At 40.9% G+C, this 20,063-nt stretch overlaps 1 protein-coding gene across 3 annotated transcripts in view; it reads right to left on the bottom strand.

Moving 5' to 3' along the window:
- FNDC3B (fibronectin type III domain containing 3B) overlaps positions 1-20,063 on the bottom strand; it is a 323,327-nt gene that overhangs the window by 63,055 nt on the left and 240,209 nt on the right. For all 3 annotated transcript variants that reach the window (XM_090273940.1, XM_090273959.1, XM_090273949.1), the window contains exons 10-11: positions 17,207-17,345; positions 13,896-13,949 (exon numbers count right to left, since the gene is read on the bottom strand). In XM_090273940.1, the coding sequence (XP_090130066.1) occupies positions 13,896-13,949; positions 17,207-17,345 (193 nt within the window). The remainder of the gene's footprint in view (positions 1-13,895; positions 13,950-17,206; positions 17,346-20,063) is intronic.

The raw sequence follows: 20,063 nt of genomic DNA, 5'->3' as shown, positions 1-20,063 counted from the left end.
TCTATGTTCATGCAAAGAAAACCACCTGCTAACATTGAAAGTATCGTAGCATTCTAATCACATGGTTATGCCCTGGGCCTTCAGAAATATGTTTGAAGTTCTCGATTTATTTTATAAAAAAAGAAGAAAGCACAGTTTTCCCCTAAGCAAATTCAAACATTTCCTTCCTTTAAGCAGATCTCCAAATGTTTACCATTAAAACACATTTTAGGTAAATTTTAATTAAAAATAAAATAAACACACAACTAGCTTGAAGTGTCATTAGGGTGAACAGATTAAAAACAACCATGTCGCATGCACCCTCAAACTAACTCTTCCCCACCCTCCCTTCCTGGGGCAAGGTGGTGCCCTTACAGGAAGGGAGGAGAAGTCCTAATAGTCTTTAAGATCCAAAGCTCTTTTTATCAAGGGTTCAAAAAACATTCAGGTGCCAACAGGAAAGCATAACATTTTTCTGCTGCTACTTGAGTGAAGTCACTTTGTCCTTCAGCTTACTTTAACCTTCACTATTAAGGTTGCTGCAGACGATTTACTCATATAAAAGCTCTTTATACATATATTTGCATAATTACATCCAGTGTCTGATTACACTTTATGTCCTGGTATGTTCTGTATCCCTTTCAGGCTGTAGTGTGATCTACCTTCTTTTTCCTCTATTTCTGAGCTCAGAGTAAACAGAGCAAGAAAGGCACATCCTGCCGCCACGGAAGCCTCATCCCTTCCAAACCCAACGTTGGCTCCCCTTCAATGCCTCATTTTTCCTATTTCTTTGTTTGGTCTCCTTTGCCCATTTCTGGCGCTCAGAACTACAGCCAGTAAATAAAAGTCAGTCTGTTCCTTACTAGGTTGATTTGCTTTAATATGGTGAAAACCAGACTGTCTGTGATTTAAATGAGAAAAAAAAGAGCGGGGAGGCCTCAATGATGAGAACAAGACTTTTTATCTTTTAAAGGGCTATAGCAATGGGACCCACTGAAGAATGGTGTGTGTGGGAGGAGGCATTCTGTAACCTTTAAGACATTTCCTATGTTACTAACATTTTTATTTTTAATTTCTACTTCAGTATCAGGAACAATTGCTAAATAAACTCCAACTTGTTTAGACAGAGCATGCCAAATTTTCCATCTTACTGCCTTCCAAGATGTACTTTGTACATGGTCCTTAAGAACATGAAAAAAAGAGCCAGATTTGCAAGAACCTTAGAATCAAGATTTCGAACCAGTATCTATGGAGTCAGAAGGGAGAGGGTATAAATAGTTCACAGAGTTTAAGAAGTAAGGCTTATTGGTGAATTTTTAGAAGTCACTGAGAGTAAGGCAAACACAATGGAAAGTAGGTTAAAATATTTCAGACATGAGAAAAGCTTTTGAGTAAAAGGAAATAGTCAAGCATGCCATGGAGATTATTTTAAAAGGGCCACCTGGGAAGAAAAAAAATAACATTCATAAAAGTCATTGCAGGGAAAAGTGACCTACAACTGAGAAGTAAGTAAATGAGGATGGAGAAAGCCCCAGGCTCCAGCCATCCAATGGCTGATGCAACCCTGGTCTCCCACACAGACTGTGCCAAGCTCACAGTGGGGGGCTTATCGGCAGTAAGGTACACATTCAAAGGCAGAGGTGATGTTGAGAATCTGCTTGCAAACCAAGGGAAGTCCAGGTTGTAAACAGCATTTATAAATAAAATATTATCCGGTCCTTCTTGTTGATAGAAATAGATAGGATTTTTTTTTAAGATAATGATTTTGAAGACTGAAAGATTCAGACAAACTGACAGGAATTATAATGTGAATGTTTAATCATGGTTTATCAGAAATTAAATATGTCCAAGCCATTAATATCAGTGAAGTTTTACAGATGGCAAATCATAACTTCCAGGCTTCAAATGATTTTGAGAGATTATAAACTGTAAAATGTTCCCTGTTCTAATAAAATCTAATTTAAACTACACAGGATTACTAAAATACACTATCTTTATTTGGAAAGGAAACTTACTTTTTAATAATTTATAAAGTCACCCTTATGCAAAGTTTCCCACTAAAACAGTGGTTCTCAACCTTCTTAATGCCGCGACCCTTTAATACAGTTCTTCATGTTGTGGTGTCCCCCAACCATAAAATTATTTTCATTGCTACTTCATAACTGTAGTTTTGCTACTGTTATGAATCGAATGTAAATATCTGATATGCAGGATGTATTTTCATTGTTACAAATTGAACATAATTAAAGCATAGTGATTAATCACAAAAACAATACGTAATTATATATGTGTTTTCCGATGGTCTTAGGCGACCCTGTGAAAGGGTCGTTTGACCCCCAAAGGGGTTGCGACCCACAGGTTGAGAACCGCTGCACTAAAACATGGTCCTAATAGAAATGGGTAATCTGACAATTTTTAGGCCTGCTATCGTCAATAATCTGGTCAAACACAGGAAGCAGGTACATTGTGGCCCAGGCCTTCTCCCGGTCAACCACTGCTACTAGGCCACTTGTGGTGTGTCACACAGAGGAAAGTGGAGAGTGGGGGGGTCTCAAAAGGCCCAGGAGCTGGCTGGTGCACAGAGGCAGAGCTGGGGCACGGACACCCAGGAGCACCCCGGTCCTCTGCACACTGGGATATTGGGCACGCAGCATGTGAGCAATGAGGACCAGAACCTCCCTAAGATGAGCACCCGAGTTTCTCTTCTCCTGGGGAAGTGAAGAGGACTTCACCCCAACTGGAGAAAAAGGGGAGAGGAGGCTCTGAGCCCACATCCTTGATCATTCTGCAGCAGAGTGAGTCACTGGGCTATACCTGACATGAAGCAATATAACCCCCAGCCTTGTTCTGGCCTCACTTTCTACTGCCAGCATCCGCAAGCCAAAAAAGGCAGATTTTCAGGGTTCCCTGGCTTGTTTTCATTTCACAATGTAGGTCATGCCCAAGCACACATTAGGTTCATTCGAGGACAAAGCTAATCTTCACTGTGAAGCAATCCTGAAGTACAAATCAAATCTGTGCCAATAAACTTCACAGTGCTCAATTTGGCACGAGGTGCTGCATTACGTACCTGGGTTGCTTTCTTTTGTTCCTCTTCTCACTCAACTGCATTTATGGTTCTTGCTAATCCACTGTCAGCCCACACCCAGACCTAGACTGAGGGCACCAATTCAATATCCTGGGCCTTGAGACAAATGGAACTGCACTGCAACCAGAGCTCAGGGCACCATGTCTTCTACTTCCGGTGAAACTTGCTCTCCAGGAAAGCACTGGATTTGCCAGCAAGCTGGCTCATGTGCACACAATATATCAGATCAGTCCTTCCCCAGCCCTAAGCTCCCCGGTTTTGCCTCTATGTCCTCTTTCTTACCATTGAACAAAAATACACTGCATGCCATCTACATTCTAGACCCCAATGGCCTGGCTATTGTACTGGAACTTTATTTTTCACAAAGTCCACCCAGTCCAGGCTGGACATCTCATTTATCTTATCCTTGGTGAGCAAGTGTCTCCTTTCAGTTCTAGATTCACACACTAAAGGGGGTCAGCATCTTTGGGGGAAGGTCCCAGCCTTATAACACTTAGAATAGCATACGCTTTATCAGCATCTGCCTCTCTGTTGCTCCATCCTCATCTTCACTTCCTTAGAAGAATCATGAATTTGGTTACAAGTCTAATAATAATAAACCCAGATGTTCTTCTGGATCCAACAGGGTTCCTGCTAAACTCTGAAGAAAGTCAATAACCTCTAAATTTATGTCAGACTTGAAAGGGCCCAATCTTGGCAAGGCAAGGGAGAGAGAAGAGAGCTTGGAGGAGTACATAAAATATACTTATGTGGCTATATAGCACAGAATGACTCACCCTTGGAAACATTTTTTTCAAGATGTGTTAATGACCACAAGGACAAAGATGTTACCCTTATCAAACATTATTTCATTGTTTAAAATATTTCCTATTTTATCTTCTGCTCTTTAATTATCTACTTGAATATTTCCCATTACTTTCTAACCTATAGTTTAATAAAAATTAGCTATTAGATAAAATTATAACATATTTCTTAGTTCTCCCTCCCACACACAAAAATTTAAATGTTCTGCTGACTTCCTGTGAGTGACCCAAAGGAGTAGGACATGAAGCAGAGGCACTAATTAGCAGATATACTGTTTACCTCATGGGTTCCCCCTCCTATCACTAAGGGAACAGGTAGTGATCTCTTCCATCTGTTAACTGAGCAGAGCAGTGCCACTGAGGCATGCCCTGCTGGCTGGTGGAGCTGCACTGAATACAGGGTCTGAGTCCCAACTGACCACTGCTTTTCTGAGTACATATTTATGTCTTCCTTCTTCCTCTACCCGGAACACTCAGAAGAAGAGTCATGTTGTACTTTCAAAGCTCATGGCTTCATATCTTGTGGCATAGTTACTCCAACACACCACATGTGCTATACAAAGATAAAGGGGAACAGATTTATTAATGGTTTCTCATGACTAAGAGAATCAAGAGAAGCCTTATGTCACATGGGGGTGATTTTAAACATCTCCAAAAACTCTTTGATACTCTATCACTGAGGAGCAAAGTCTATGGCCCGTTCTCTTGAATGTAGGTGTGTGCTTGTGACTCACTTGTAACCGAGAGAACAGGAAGCTGTGTGCCTTCTAAAGCTAGGTCTGAATAGGTGATGAAGCTTCTGTATTTTCCCCAGGAACATTAACTTTTGCAATTAATTCTGACTCCCTAATAGCTGCCACGCTGTGAGGGAGCCCCAGATGAGGTCCTACCAAAGCCACCAGTGAACACTAGACTTGTGAGTGAAGACCGCACTAAAAGATATGATCCCCCAATGAGCCCTCCCAGTTGAAGCTCCAGCAACTGTGGAACCCAGACATTTCCTTAGTGTTCTGTTCAAATTCCTACCCATAATCCAGGAACATAAGAAAGTGACTGCATTAAAGCCATTAAGTTTTGAGTTAATTTGTTATGCAATATTACACTCTTCTATTTTGATGTCCATATATATATTAATAGTATGAACTTTTTCAGTAAACTCTTATAAATAAATACCTCCTGTACTACAAATAGCAAGAAGGTAAGGAAGCAGAAGTGTGCATACTAGGACACATGTTTAATGTATGCCTGAATAAAGGCTTCTATTTTCTACATGCACTTAGGACACACCTTCTCCCTCAAGACCATCCAAATCTCTTTGAAGAGATTTTTAAAATTATTTTTGTCGAAGATAAAGATCAATGAAAAATGTTAATCAATAGCAATAAAGTTACTTCATTTTAGACTAAATTAAGATTTCTCATAATGCTATCCCCAAAGTTGTAGAGAACTGTGGAGAGATTTTTAAACGCAGGCATGCAACAGCCTTGTGAGGATGGCTTAGGTATGGCATAGCGCAAAGCCACAGGAGTGAGCAAATTCAAAAGCTTTTCAAAGGGTCCCCGCTTATAACCTCTCTTTGGTATCTGTTTATAAACATATAATGGAATAAAGTTCCAGTGGAGAAATCAAGTTACAAGTGGGTATGCCTATTTGAAAGCTAGTATATAAGTATACAAAAAGAATTTGATTCATTTGCAACTAATTTTTAAAGTTAAATGTTTAAAAGCAACTTAATTTGTAAAACTATGTAACTGAAAGACTGAAAACAAACAGTTTTTTTCAAGTCCGCTTCCCTACTTTCTCAACTTACGTATCCTTACAAAGCTGTCCTCAGTACTTGGGAAGACGAATCAACTAACCAGTTGTTTTCTTGTTAAGGAATTAACACATCCATGGCCAGTTCTAACATATAACTCACACATACTCCAATTAATTCAGGCTCCAGTACTTTCCTGCCAGAGAAAATTCTGTAGACTATGGGTAATGTGGTTGCTCTGGCTAACATTTCCAATTACCCTGGCTCAAATGACCCTGGAAGCTGCTATTTCTAAAACTGGCACTAATAGATGAAGTTGGCTGATATTTTCAATTTCCTTCAAATTAACAGACTGGAAATGATCCTTCCTGTTCCTTTTCCTGGAGCAAGAAAATAAGAATGGCCAACACAAGGGGTGCCAGAATCCATGGTGTACTGGCTCCCTTTGGTCATGTGACTTCTGCTCTTCCTGATGTCTTCTTGATCTGTGGCCTCTTTCCGTTGACCTCCTACTCTTGCAGGTTCTTTCACAGCCATGCCTGCTGCCTTCTCAATCTGCTCTTACCAGATTTGATAACTGCCTGATAAATAGGTTACATAAATTTGATTATCAGGTTGTCATGTGCTTGTGGCCTATGGCTGCTGGATCCAGACATGAGCTGAGTGATTCTGGGCTGGGCACTCTTTGTAAGAGGCATAGTTCAACCTGTCAGAATCGGCAAAGATAAATCAAATAAAAAATAAGGTTGTACTGGCCAACTGAACTACTGCCAGGCTCAAAGATTTAGTCTGCTAGTACGTCTATATTTAGAAGTTGTTCCAGCACTGGCCGACCCTAGGCAACATCAAAGATAAATGTTGGCTTGAGAAATAAAAGAGCATGTATGTGCAACATAACCATATATAAGAAGGGGTTCATAACAGGGAGGTGGAGACACCCCACATCTGGGCGGATTCAAAAGTTCCTTGTGCCAAACCTCACTCTCCTCAGTGATGCCTCTTTCATTTTACTGAGCACTCTGGCACAGAGGAACCTTCAAAGGTAAGAAAAGGGGCTGGGATAGTTTGTGGCCTCAGGCTACTAAATAAATACTGCATTCATTTTATCCCCTGGCACACTAGTTTTTTTTATTAGTGAGAGAGGCTTAGCTACCTGAAATGGGAAATGGTGACCAGGTCCTCTGACTTAGAATAAACAGACATAACTTTTCTGTATCTCTCTCCAAATATGGTGGTCCATCAGATGTCACCTACTTTGATAAGATCAATGTGTTGAGACTGTCCCAGTGAAGGGAGAGGAAAGGAACAAGGTGGTGATCTTGGAACAGGCAGCCTATACTACTCACGAGGGAACAAGAGATGGGTGGGTTTAGTCCATCTGCCTAGCCAAGGCCCAAGGCTGCTGTCTTCCAGCCAGAAACCAATAGGCACAACAAACGTGAGCTGGTAAGCTGGGTGCCAAGGACCGAGAGGGGTACTTATAATTTAATCTCAGCTGGAAGCTCCTCACAAACTCCGCTGCCCAAACATATAACTCCACGCCGCACAAGTGTGACAAATGGTAAGCAGGTGGAGAACCTGCTTCAGGTGTGCAGATGACTGGGGCTGAGGTCCCTAAGAGAGAGAGCTCCTTTTAACTCAGCTTTGTCTTTGGTCCCTGTGGGACCTCTTAGAGTTACTAAATCCTTCCTAGCCTAGTTTCCTTCAACAGGAGCTAGAGAGGGGGAAGCTATGCCCCTGGCTCTCTGGATGCACTCTTGGACATGGCAGTGAAGGTCTGTGATGTGACAATTTTGACTCCCTAATGGATCTGCCAGGTCACTGGTTCAGCTTAAGGCACATGTGTGAAAGATGATTTCTGATGGACAGAGTGCCCAACCAACTCAAGACCCCACTCTCCAATCTCCTTGAGGGCTTTCCTTAAGAATGACCAAAAGAGCGTGCGCACACGGGCAAGTGGCACCTTCCCTTACATTTCAGCTAGGCATTGCAACAGGTTAGGGAATGGAGACAGGCCTTCCCGGTTTTCTCCACTGGACAGACACGCAACCTAAGGCGGCATGGCACCACAGCCAGACCGTCAACTGCATCATCCTCAGGTAGGCTCCCCTCAACCCCTCAGTGAGACCCATGTCACTCTGCTTCCTGACGCCTCAGTCTCCTCCAAGGACGGCTACTGTCTAACCTAAAAAGCCATGTGCAAATTCACTTGGGCAAAAAACGTTCTGAAAGATTAGTAATACTAACTAGTCCACACCTAAGTTAAATAGTTACCTGATTAATAAGCTAGGTATCTAGCACCTCCTATGAGGCCAGCTCAATTCCTAAAATGAGCAAGGTTGGCTCTTCCTGAACTAGGTGTCCAAGAAGTGACAGCCTGGGACCTGCCACAGAGGCTTCTGCAGCAGGACTGCTGCACACCGCCTGGCTTGCTAATGGTTCCCTAGGGGCGTATGGGCTCTAGCTGTTGCTGGTCTTTTCTGCTCTCCCCATTTCAAATTATACATCCCTTGATTTCAATAGTATTTTATTTATTCTTAGTCCACTGTGTTTTATAGCTGTGTTGGCTCATTAGTCACCAGGGAAGCGACATGTGAAATTCCTTTTTGGTATAGCTGAGTCACACGTAAGCAAGATTCTTGGGAACTCCACTAGTACATTCCCATAAAGCTACTTTTCTGATTCTTTCCTCTGTTCCCTACATGTCATGTCCGGAAATTAAGCTAATGGCAAGTGAACATCTATATATAGCATTGACGTCTGTTTTTGTTTAGTGCAAACCAGACACACTAATCTCAGGGTTCCTGTTTAAGTTCCCAACAGAAGAATGTCCTATTCCTTTCATTTAATCATTTAAACTGCTGACTTTTTTCTACCTCAGGTCTTAACTTGTGCTTAGGTGACATAAAATAATCATGACACTGAATCTCATTCAACCTTAACTTTCCTATGAGATAAATGACATAATTTTTCAAGTGGAGAAGCTGAGGCTTGGAGGTTAAATTACTGTACTTGCTTGACTAGTTAGAGACAACACAGAGACTGCTAACCCACATCTCTCTGGGTGAACACCGCGTCGCTGACACGTACCATGAATATGACCTCGTGCCGCAGCGGCACAGGAATGTCCCAGGACACCAGCATCTGCTGAGTAACCAGCTGCAACAGCACCTGTTAGTATTTCTGCATGGCATGACTTAAAACAATGCCTGAGAGCAGAACTCACAACACGTTAAGTTTCCACAAATACTTCCATTACAGAATTTGTTTTCTAAAACAGAAAAGAAAATTCCTACTTGACCATGAAGTCTGCCCTTTTACCCAAGTTTTCAAGGAAAAGTCCAGATCACCATCCCCCAAAACAGACGGGACAAGCATTTACGTGTAAATCAATCCAGAGGTTCATAACTGTTTTTCATAAAACCCTGTCCCTCCTCTAGAGGCCTCTATGTCCTCATCCTTTCCTCTTAACTTCTTTCAGAGAAAAACACCCACCTCAACTGTGTCATCCAGCAGAACAGAACAGAGGGGCCAAGCTAGCTTGGCAGGGAGCCCAAGGAGGGGAGAGGGACAGGTGAAAGGGTTAGCTCAGGGCGGCCCATGGGGTAGTGAGCTGTAAGCACTACGTCCATGAGAAACCCAGCATCTAAGCATTGTTTTGCTATTGAAATGGTAAGCAGCTTTTCTCTTATTTATAATTCTGGATTAAACTAAAGCTCCATTCATAAATGCATTTTTGTTGTTTGTGTTTTAAATCAGCACTGGGTGTAATAGTCAAGTCTAGCAGAAGAAAAAAACCATAATAATAGGTTTTAGACCTGCTTTCTGCCAGCCTTCAGAATAACGATGACTTAAAATTAAACATGGCGGCACGGGCACATTATGATCAGACAGAAACTGCAATATAATGATGACTCATCCGATAGTCAAGTAGAAAACCGCCTTAAAAACGGCCTTCTGCTTTGCTGCTCAGAACGAATAGTCTTCTGAAGGAGCAAACAGTGGCTGAAAATCTACAAAAGTTTAAGACCAGATTGCAGGTCCAAGGCTCTAAACACTACACTCATCTGAGCCAGTGCAATGCGGGGACCTGGCCAGCGAAGGTCACACCTTTCCAAGTTATGAAAACTGATCTGTTTCAGGGGGAAACTGAAACTGACAGCCACAGCTGAAAAGCCAAAGACACCTGTGTGTTCCAGTTTGAGTTGCTCATTACCATCTCACAGTCATGGTTACTTTTCACTTTGATTTAAAAACTAAGGGATTGTCTAGTTACAATTACTAACAGAGAAAAGTAGGCAGCTGACCCTCTTGAAGAACTACTAGTGAGTGATTTCAAAGTGAATTCTACAGAACAGTGATGTGGTATTAATGACAATCCATTTAGGAGAGATGGTGTTATCAGCTTTCTCTTGCACTGTTTTCTGTTCCCCGTTAGGGCCACACCTGCCTTCAGAGACCATAGCGATTGATTAAGGTGGCTCTTCCCAAGGTCAGCTGAACACAGCTGCCCAGTCCTAGTAGAAATAAAGGCCTCCCCACGGCTGCTCTTTCTTTCATGGAGGTCATCTTCTAAGAAGCTTGACAGCTGGATTTGATGCCCCTGCTCCTATTTTACCAACACTTGCAAAATTTTACACTAATTGTTTTACTGAAATGGTCATTAAACAATGAACAAAAGAATAAAGTATCCTGGGAACTCTAATCAGTGCTATTATAATAAAAATATGGGGACACCGAGGCACTGATGGTGGCATATACAAGGATGGGACCACCTCGTGTCAAGCTGTAATTCTCAGACCAGGTGCCAGGGCAGAAACAGGCAAGGTGCTACTCATGAATACAACCTTCCTTGAGACCCTGAGCAGGGCCTGTCTCCCTGTCAGGTGGTGAATCGCTCCTCCATGCACCCTACAATTTTGCTGCCCTTTGAGTCTGTCCCTACATCCCCCTGAAAGACAGAGGCTATGGGAGTATGGGTGGGACAGATGTCCTGGGAGAAAAGAGCTGTGGCTCTGGAGCGGGCTGGTTGGGTGGGGGAGTGACCCCAGCACATCACTTCTTCCCATTCTCCTGCCCCAGCAGACTCCACTAGGGCAAAGCCTGGAAAAGTCCCTGGTGCCAGGTACACCTGGCTTCAGAAAACTACCAGCAGATTTCTGAGGGATAGCCAGAGCCTCGTGTGTTCCCACTTTCTGCAGGTCTGATGTTCTTTGTTCATATATTTGCTTTTCTCCTTTGAAGCCAAGGCCTGAACAGCACGGGAATGTAGAACCAAAAACCAACCCAAGTAAGCTGCCCCCTAGAGGCTGATCCCCAACATAGCTGCAAATTGTAGAAACAGACTATCAGACTGCTTTGTCAGAAACTTGACTTCTGAGATGATAGGAAGGGCAGAACGAACTGGTTAACCGGTTACAGTTGCTGGTATTCTCATTGTCAGGAAACCCAATGGTGCCGTTTTTTAATCTCTTTAGGGAGACTGGAAAGGAGGGAGATACAACATAAAGCAAAGAAGCTACTGCATGGAACAACTTGAGAAACACGTGGCTAAGTTTGTTTCTTTATATCTGTGCAAAAGTAAAGAAAGATAGCATGACATTAGCTTTTTCAGCTATCAGGATGAGGACATTATCTGTCCCATGTCACAGATCCCTCATATATGGACAGGGAACAGTATTCCTATGCCATGTATATGAACTGAGAGGTATGCTCCATAAGTGCTAAAATTATTAATAAACAGGCCAAACATAGTGAAAAGGATCCCAGAATATTCTCTTGTCAGGAGGGATAATCCTAATAACCAGCTTTCAGAGAGCAGAAATGGCATGTGTACATAAATTGATGAGCTGAGGGCCACAGAAGTCAAGTGACCTCGTTCAAAACCTGGAACAGAATCTTCATCTTCTAATCATGGTGTTCTGTCAATTATTCTTTCTAAGGGGTACTTTACAGAGTTTTGGGTCCAGAAGTTTTTCAAGAAGCATCATGTCATAGAATATAAAAGGATTTCTGTGGTGACCAAAGGCCCATGGTAGGTGAAAGTCAAAAACCTCAATCTCCAATAAAGCTCATCAACAGGAATTACAAGGTGGGAAAGAAAAAAGAGAGGAAAGGTTAATGTGGAAGAATTAAAGTGGGAATAAGGGAAAGATGGAAGGAGAGCAAGTAGGGGAAAGTCAGAGGAAAGCCAAAAACAAACCATTTACTATTTTGTGGTCACCAGTCTATAGTGGGTCCTACTGACTGTAAATGGTCATCAGAAATAGTTTCTCCATTTCATCTAAGGCTGTGACATGGCTGCTCCAGCACCATGCCGGGGCACTTCCAATTCAGATTCAAAAGGGGGAAAGTGAACAACTGAGTCAACATCACCGTTTCCTGTATCACCTGGGTTTTCCTTGGAGGTTTCCCATTGAAGTACTCAACCTCTTTGACATTACTTATGAGGCAGAGAAACAGCAAAAACAGAGGGGAAGGACACACACACACACACACACACACGCTGCACACACACACACACGCACGCACACACACACACACACACACACACACGAATGCACACACACACTGCCCTGAAAAGATACAAGCCTCCTCTTTAATAGTAAACTATCTCAATATAAAACCTCAAACTATGAGAAAAAACATTAGGTCAGTGCAATAAAGCAACATACTTATAATAGATCCATTCCATTTTCACTCATCCTTAGGGAGGAAGAGGAGATGGGAAGATGTTAACTATGTACTCACAGGTCAGCCAGGTTCCTTTCCAACTTTCCTGACTGCCTATAAAAATCTCTTTCCACAAGGGCCACAGAGGTGGTTTCACTTTCCAATCAAATCACCTTAAAATGAAATCCACCTAATCTGTAAAACCTAACAGTTATGTCTGAGATTTCACCAATCTGTACATAGAAACCATTCACAAGGACCCCAAGAACAAAAGATCATTGTCTTTGGTAACTTGTGACTCTAGCTGTTCAGATGCAACCCAGATGGGAAAATATGCTTCTCTTGCACGTGATGAAGGGCCCCTTTTTCACATCAAAATTTCATCATGAGAATTTCATTCAATTTTCATTTTATACTTGGTTAAAATATTTTCCATATTTGACAGGTTACTTTTTGCCTAAGCCTGTGTTCCAAATCTTTCATTCCCCTGAATTTCAAGACTAGTTAACTTGCATTTCTCCCCCAATCCCACATTTTCTATTCTTAAAATCCTTAGTCTGTGTGCTCAATCACAGAAAAATAAGCCTAAAGCAAGGGTAAATAAATGAGCAGAATTAAAATCTACAGGTACAAAAAGTACAGTTGCTTTTCATAAATGAAAGTCCTCTACATTATGTGTTTCCTGCCTGAGATTCTGTTAGTAGCTTAGCAAGACCAGAAATGCACTTGGTCACCTTTCAGCTGAGAGGGGCCTCAGAACAGGGAGACTACCATGAATACCATTCCAAGGGCCTCCGGGGACAGAAACAGCAAATGGGGGCACACCTGTTACAAGATGTTCTAACTCACAGGGTGATCGCACATGGGTAGAGTGAGAGCTCCAGGTGCTGCTTCACTCTTCCACAGACAGCACCCAACAACGCAACCCGAAAGTGCACACATGGCATTCAAATTCAACAAGGAAAAACAAATTATGCTTCTGGAGCCACAGTGTGGTTTAACTTAATCAAAACCATTTATACAGGATCTCAGTGAGCAGTCAAGATGACAAGCAATCAATTGTTAATACTAATTAATGCATCAGTAGACACTGGGAACTCCCAAATAATTAAGACCCTGTCTTTTCCTTCAGTCGTATTTCTTGCAAATATATGTTTTAATGCACAATTCCTTTTTAAAAAAATCCTCATCTGAGGATATGTTTATCGCTTCTAGAGAAAGAGAGAGGAGAGAGGGAGAGGGAGGGAGGGAAGGAGAGACAGACAGACAGACATCAATCCGTACCTGCCCTGACTGGGGATTGGACCCACAACCTAGGTATGTGCCCTGACCAGGAATCAAACCCCCCACCTTTTGGTGCACGGGAAGATGCTCCGACCAACTGAGCCACCTGGCCAGGGCTTAATGTACAATTCTTTATGCTACTTCAACCCATCTTCATTTTTCAGTCAATAACTATTGGCTTAAATTTTTCTCTACTTACATTCTTTTCTCCGTGTTTAGCACATTTTAAAAAAGAATAAAAAAATAAAATGGTATTTGTTCAGGAATTTTATTTTTGAAATGATGTTTTAGATGAATATGAAAATAAGCTTACCTCATCCCATTCCAAAAGGTAGTTGGTGATTTTTGAGCCATTGTCAATGGGTGCCTAAAAAATAAGAAGAGGAATTACTGAAAGGTGTTCATAGACATAAGTAATGAGCTACCCACATGGTTCAAATACAATGTTTATGCTAGTACTATTCTATAACCCTAGAAAGCTCCTGTATTCCCTTGGTCAAACATTACCAGAAACCAATTTTAATAAAATTCAACTGTAAAGAAACTCCTTCCACTATTAATAAATCATTTCCACAAACAGCCAAACCTGCCTTTCCTACCTTTACACCTTTATACTCTGGGGATAAAACTTTTAAGAGGCAACTTGAAGTTTAATAGGAGTACAGACAAAATAAGGCACTTCTTGAGGTCTGCCAGGATAGAGTTGACCCAGTCAGGCTCAGAGTTAAGAATCTATTTTTATTAAGAATCTATATATACTTTTAAGTGCTTAAGATTAGAAAGCCATCTGTGGCATTAAGGTCCCTCTCTCATTTTTAGACAAAAATAAAATGAGGAAAAATGGGATCTTCTGACTAAATTACCAGAGACTATTAGACCTTTATAAGTTAGCAAAAAAAAAGTTAGATCATCTGCTTTTCTCTTAACAGCATGCTGAGATCTGCTTCACTGAGAAAACAGGCTTTGGACAATGGGAGAGGGAGAGGAAAACTTTGGAGAAAACAGGATTTTTCAAGATTAGACCTGCCAGAGGGGCGTGCAGCGTGGGAGTCCCTTTATAGCACTAGGGTAGTAGGTTAGAAATATGAGGGCAAGATGAGAGGTGACAAAGAGATGTGAAAGAGATGAGAGGGAGAAGGAGGGAAGAAGAGAGAGAGGAGGGGAGGGAGAGGGAGGAAAGAGAGAGAAAGGGAAGGAAAGAGAGAAAAGGAGGACAAGCGGGAAAGAAGGGGCAGGGAGCAACTAAAAGAATAGGGGAGGCGACCAAAAAAGGACCATGTCTCCAAAAATGCATCTGGGTCCAGCTCCTCCCCAGGAAAGAACAGAGTCCCACAGACTGCAGTGACCTGCCTCTAGCAAAAGGCAGCCTGGCCACCAGCACTGATCTGAAGCCCAGCTCGGCTGTTTGTCATGTGTGGTCTGATGGTAGTTGCTTAATATCAATGTTTAATTTCTTGTTCCAAGAATAGATGTGTGTGATAAGTAATTGGGAGAACATATGTAAATCAACTACTAAACTACCAGGACTTATAGTCAGTAAACAGCAGCTGTTGCTTTATTATTGTTAATAAAACATCCTCAGGGGATCAGTAAATATTAGTTAAATTAATAAAGAAACTCTTCTCCCTCTTCTTTCCGTCTTTCTTCCTTCTGAGTCATATTATCTCTGAGTCCCCAAACTCAAATTTCAGGTGTATTTGTTTTAGGCTGTATGTTCTATTGAGCTGCAATTTTAGGCTTTTGTGGACTCCATTTGGGAGACAGACAGGGATACATTTAAAGTTCTAAATAATGTATAAAATTAAAGTTTCAGACGAGGAACCACTTCTAACATAAGAATTGCATTTATAATGGCTCATACTCCTGTAGAGAAATTGTTCTATAGTAGTTTCTTCTATGAGATCCTGCCCGACCAGAGCCCCTAAATCCATGAGGATGGGACCACCACCTCTGGTTTTCATTTTGCCCTATCTTCTGCTGTTGACTAACAAGAAGACATTAGAAGATCCTGAGCTCCCTCAGTGTCTCTGCAGAGTTGAGGACAGGTGGGCAGCCAGAGCGTGGTCCCCTGTCCTAATGCCCCAGCTAGAACACCATGATCAGGAAATTTGTTTAAGAACATTTAAATAAAAACTGAACCAAACTCAGAACTTTCAAGTTTGCACATGACTGAATGGAACAGGAGGCTGTTTCTGATTCACAATTAAACAAAGGGAGGGAAAAAAGGTGAAACATTTTCCTTCTAATAAGAAAACTTTTTCCTCAAGTTGCTAGTCTGCCTGAAACCTGAGTTGCATGTAGGTTTTAAGCAGAGTATATATCAGTGATTCCCAACTTCAGATTTATAATACCCTGAGGTCCCTCTCTGGGTATTACAAGAACATTTCTTATATCTTCCAAACGAAATTAATGTTACTTCTTCCCTTAAAGATATATTTATATATGTATCTGTTTAAGTATAGAACATATTTTAAAATGGATATATATGCTCCAGGACATTGAATAACAATGACCGATTGGGTGTTAAAATGCTGAAAAGGTGGGGAATCACTGACCTGGATTATCCCTGAAAGCCAGGAAGAAAAATAAAATAGTTCAGATTTTAGAGTTTAAACTTTGCCTTTGTCCAAATAACATAGGCACTGCTGGCCAGTGGTTAGGAAAACGCAGCTGCCCACAGGACAGCGGTCTGGAGAAGCCCAGGCTTTGTTGCTAACCACTACTCTCAGTTGCTTTGATCACCTTCCTATGTAAATTTGATCCTCTGGTATAGGAACAAAAAGACAAAATATTTCTTCACCAAAATGGATCTCACTAACCATCTTACTTCTTTCACATATCAGTGTTCTACCCAAATACCATAAATCTGTATTATCTCTATTTCTACAAATTTTATATTTTAAACTATATTTTAAGATATTCACATATAGAAATAATTATTATAAAGATTAATAACATAATCTACTATTTTCTTGCAAGCACACAGGTATATGTGACTCACAAGCTAATGAAACACGTTAAGGACCTCTCTTTGGTAAGAATCATTTGTAGCCAGTAAATTATATTTCATGAGACCTATTATATAGTTTGGACTTTAAAAAAGTAATTAGTAATCCTGACTGATTTAAGACCTAAATAAGCAAAAAATAATGGAATCTTAATGAAGTTTAGAATACTATACATCCTAGGCCATTTTAAATAGTAAACATTTCAGAATCACCACTTAAAGAAGCCAACAGAGCTGTGAACCTATGTTATATATAAATCTGTATGAAAACTTGTTAAAGTCCTCAAATGTTTGTTGAAATTAATTAGAAAAAGATGAAAACCATTAAAAATGATGAAATTTAGGTATCTTAAACATTTATATCCCTTATAATATATTGCTCACGAGCCTAAGAAATTTACCAAACTCCCTTGCAAAGAGCTAAAGCTTGGCTTTCGAGTCCCCTCTCCTAGCCCGCTTTTATAGACATGGCAACTTTTGATATAATAATAATTATAATTTATTTCACACAGTTACTATGGAAAAACCAAACATCATCGCCAAACTGGAACAGTGCTAAATAAATGTTTCAAATGGCTACAGATTTCAAACTATTCCCGACACTCTGAGCTATCTACCTTCCACTGCAAGGTTAGCGAGCTCTTGCTCCTGTGAGCCAGCTTGGGTGGGAAGGGACACTCAGGTGCGCAGCTGTGGGTGGTGAAGCTGACCGGCTCAGAGCAGGATCCCTTCACGGAGTTGTACATGGCGTATACCCTGAAAACAAAACAGACAGGAACGGTCAGTGGCACTGGCCGTCACAGAAGAGCAGGGCTTTCCAGAGAGGGACAGATTTTCTTATGTAGCACACACCAGACTCTTATTCTTATCTGGTGGTCTTGCCCTGACCTAATTACAGTCAGCATTTCCAGGGGATAATCACCCAAGCAGGGAATGTGCCTCAGTGTGTTCTCTCCTTCTGCTAATGGTAAGAACCAACCAGTTCCATTTAAGATAGACAAGGCCTACTGACTGAAAAAGACCATGCCAAATATCCTTAACCCCCAGCACAGTCTCCAAATATACATTCTAAAAACCAACCCATCACTCTCCAGTTGACTTTGTCTGAAAAATGGCTAAAGGTAAACAGTTGGTGAAAAGAGACAAGAAGCAGAGATTAGTCTAGAAGTTAGAGGCAGCACAGAAGTACAAGCATCAAGGACATCTTTGAATAACACTGCACATGTTTAGATAGAAATATGGATGTGTCACACATAGAAACATGTTCCTACTGTTGATTGCACCTCCCTCTAATTCAACAAAACAATGTTCAAGTACAGTTTACTGATGTGAAGATTTAACTTCTGCACCTCGCACCAAGATTAAAGATGTATACGCTGCACATTAAAATGCCGGGCCCAACACTGAACATATGTGCCCGATAACTCCAGAGAAGCTGCGAAGAAATATGTGCTATTATAAAACTACTCTCCTTTCAGACAGCATGAAATAAAGTTATGTTGATTTTTATAATCTTACTTTCTACTTTTCCATTGTTTAAATATTGGGCATTGAAACAAATTATAAACTTATTCTTTGAAAAAGACAACAAAGAAATCTTTGCTGCCTAAAAGAGATGCAAGGATTAAGCTATTCAGAGTTAAAAATTACTCATCAAATCCTTAATTCTAATAACTGAAAAGTGAAGTAGATTTCCTAATGCTACGCAGCTAGAAAGTTGGATCAACTGTACTCAGTTGTGGAAGGCTAACTGCTACACTGTACCGTCCGCTGTGCTTCTTCATTCTGCAATCAATGTTCTCGAAACACCCACAATCCATTTCCCGTCACTCTACCCAGTGAACAACAGCCAAGGTAACATTATGGAAAATGCATACTACTTAGGTGTGTGATTTGCAAAATCCTTTCTCCTCAAGGACCATCACAAAACATTTATAGAGGCCACCCAAGTCAAAAGTATTAAAAGACATGCAGGGTAGGGCAAAAGTAGGTTTATAGGTGTAAGCACGCAAAACACAGTTTATTCTTGTATTGTTATTTATTAATTGTTGTATGATTTTCCATACAAACAACTGTAAACCTACTTTTGCCCCACCCTGTATTAGCAAACTCCTAAAAGGAGGATAGCCACCATGACATTGATCCAAACAAAGAGTGCTTATCATTAGCATGCTAAAGGAAATGCTCTTTTTTTTGCTTTCTCTCTCTATAAAACTGAATGGTAGATTGGGCAAGATCAGTTCCATGTACCAGGAAAGGCTCCCTGGGAGTTACTTAACATGAATCATAGAGCATTCCCAACAAGGGAAGGGTTCCAGACAGACCGAACTTTAGTAAATCAGAATTCTCCAACTGGGGCCTCATACGTTGCATCTGACCCAAAATATGGGGTGGGTAGCGGGGGACTGGGTGATGCAAAATAGCGATTTTTTAAATATTAGAGCCACCTACAAATGAAAGGATATAGGCAATGATCATCACAAAAGAGACAAGCAGACATTATGCATTCCTAATGAAAGATCATGCCACTATGGATGAAATGCTTGCCAGAAAAACCAAACTTGTATCTGAGGAAGCCTCTTCACCACTTACAGGAAAACAGAGAGAACACATTAAGCAATGCCACAGGGTGCGATCAGCCTACTTCACACTGTAGAACATTTTACAGGGAAAAAAAAATTCCAACAAATAAATTGCAAACTGAGAGAAAAAAAGAGATGGAGTGAAAACCTATGGATTGAAAGAAATTTGCAAGATATGAGCCAAACAGAATATTTATAGCATGTTTGAATTCCAATTACAACAAACTGAAAAAAACACAACAACAACAAAGACCTCATTTTTGGGACAGCTGAAAAAATGAAAACAGTCTCTGGATTTTAGAGACATTAAGAAATTTATCATTTTCGTTTGTTTTGAATGGGCATGTGAAAATAGTAATGTGGTTTACAGGTGAAATGATACGATGTCTAGACTTTATTTCAAAATAACTGTGTGGGAGGGTAGGGGGATAAGGACACCAAGAAAATAAGAGGTTGGGTGATGGGTATAAGACAATTTATTCAAACTACTGTTTATTTTTACTGTATCTAAAATTTTCTGAAGTAAAATGTTAAAAATGAAGCCAATTCTGAAAAATATCTCAGAGATTTCTCATTAAAAAAAGAAAAGAAATATCTGGCTTCTCTTAAAAACTAGAAGTTCTAGCCACACTGAGCTGCACACCTGCATGGCAGTAATTAGATGAACCTGAGAACACTCCCCCATAAGATGGCGCAGATGCTGTCCACTTCAGAGAACGTCCCACTCCCCACTGCTTCCCCGGCATTGAGATTGTGTTATGGCTGCCTTTTACCCAACCTACTTCTCAGTTTGCAATCACCAGGCATTCGTGAGTTACAGTCTTATAAAACAGTTCTAAATGTTCACAAAAACAGGTGACACCAAAGTTCCACCCAGACAACAGAGCAGAGG

This window comes from Furipterus horrens, unplaced genomic scaffold, assembly GCF_987537825.1.
Source record: "Furipterus horrens unplaced genomic scaffold, mFurHor1.1.pri manual_scaffold_1, whole genome shotgun sequence".
Taxonomy (NCBI): Eukaryota; Metazoa; Chordata; class Mammalia; order Chiroptera; family Furipteridae; genus Furipterus; species Furipterus horrens.
The sequence above is the reverse complement of the archived record's forward strand: the minus strand, read 5'-3'. Positions and strand labels throughout refer to the sequence as shown.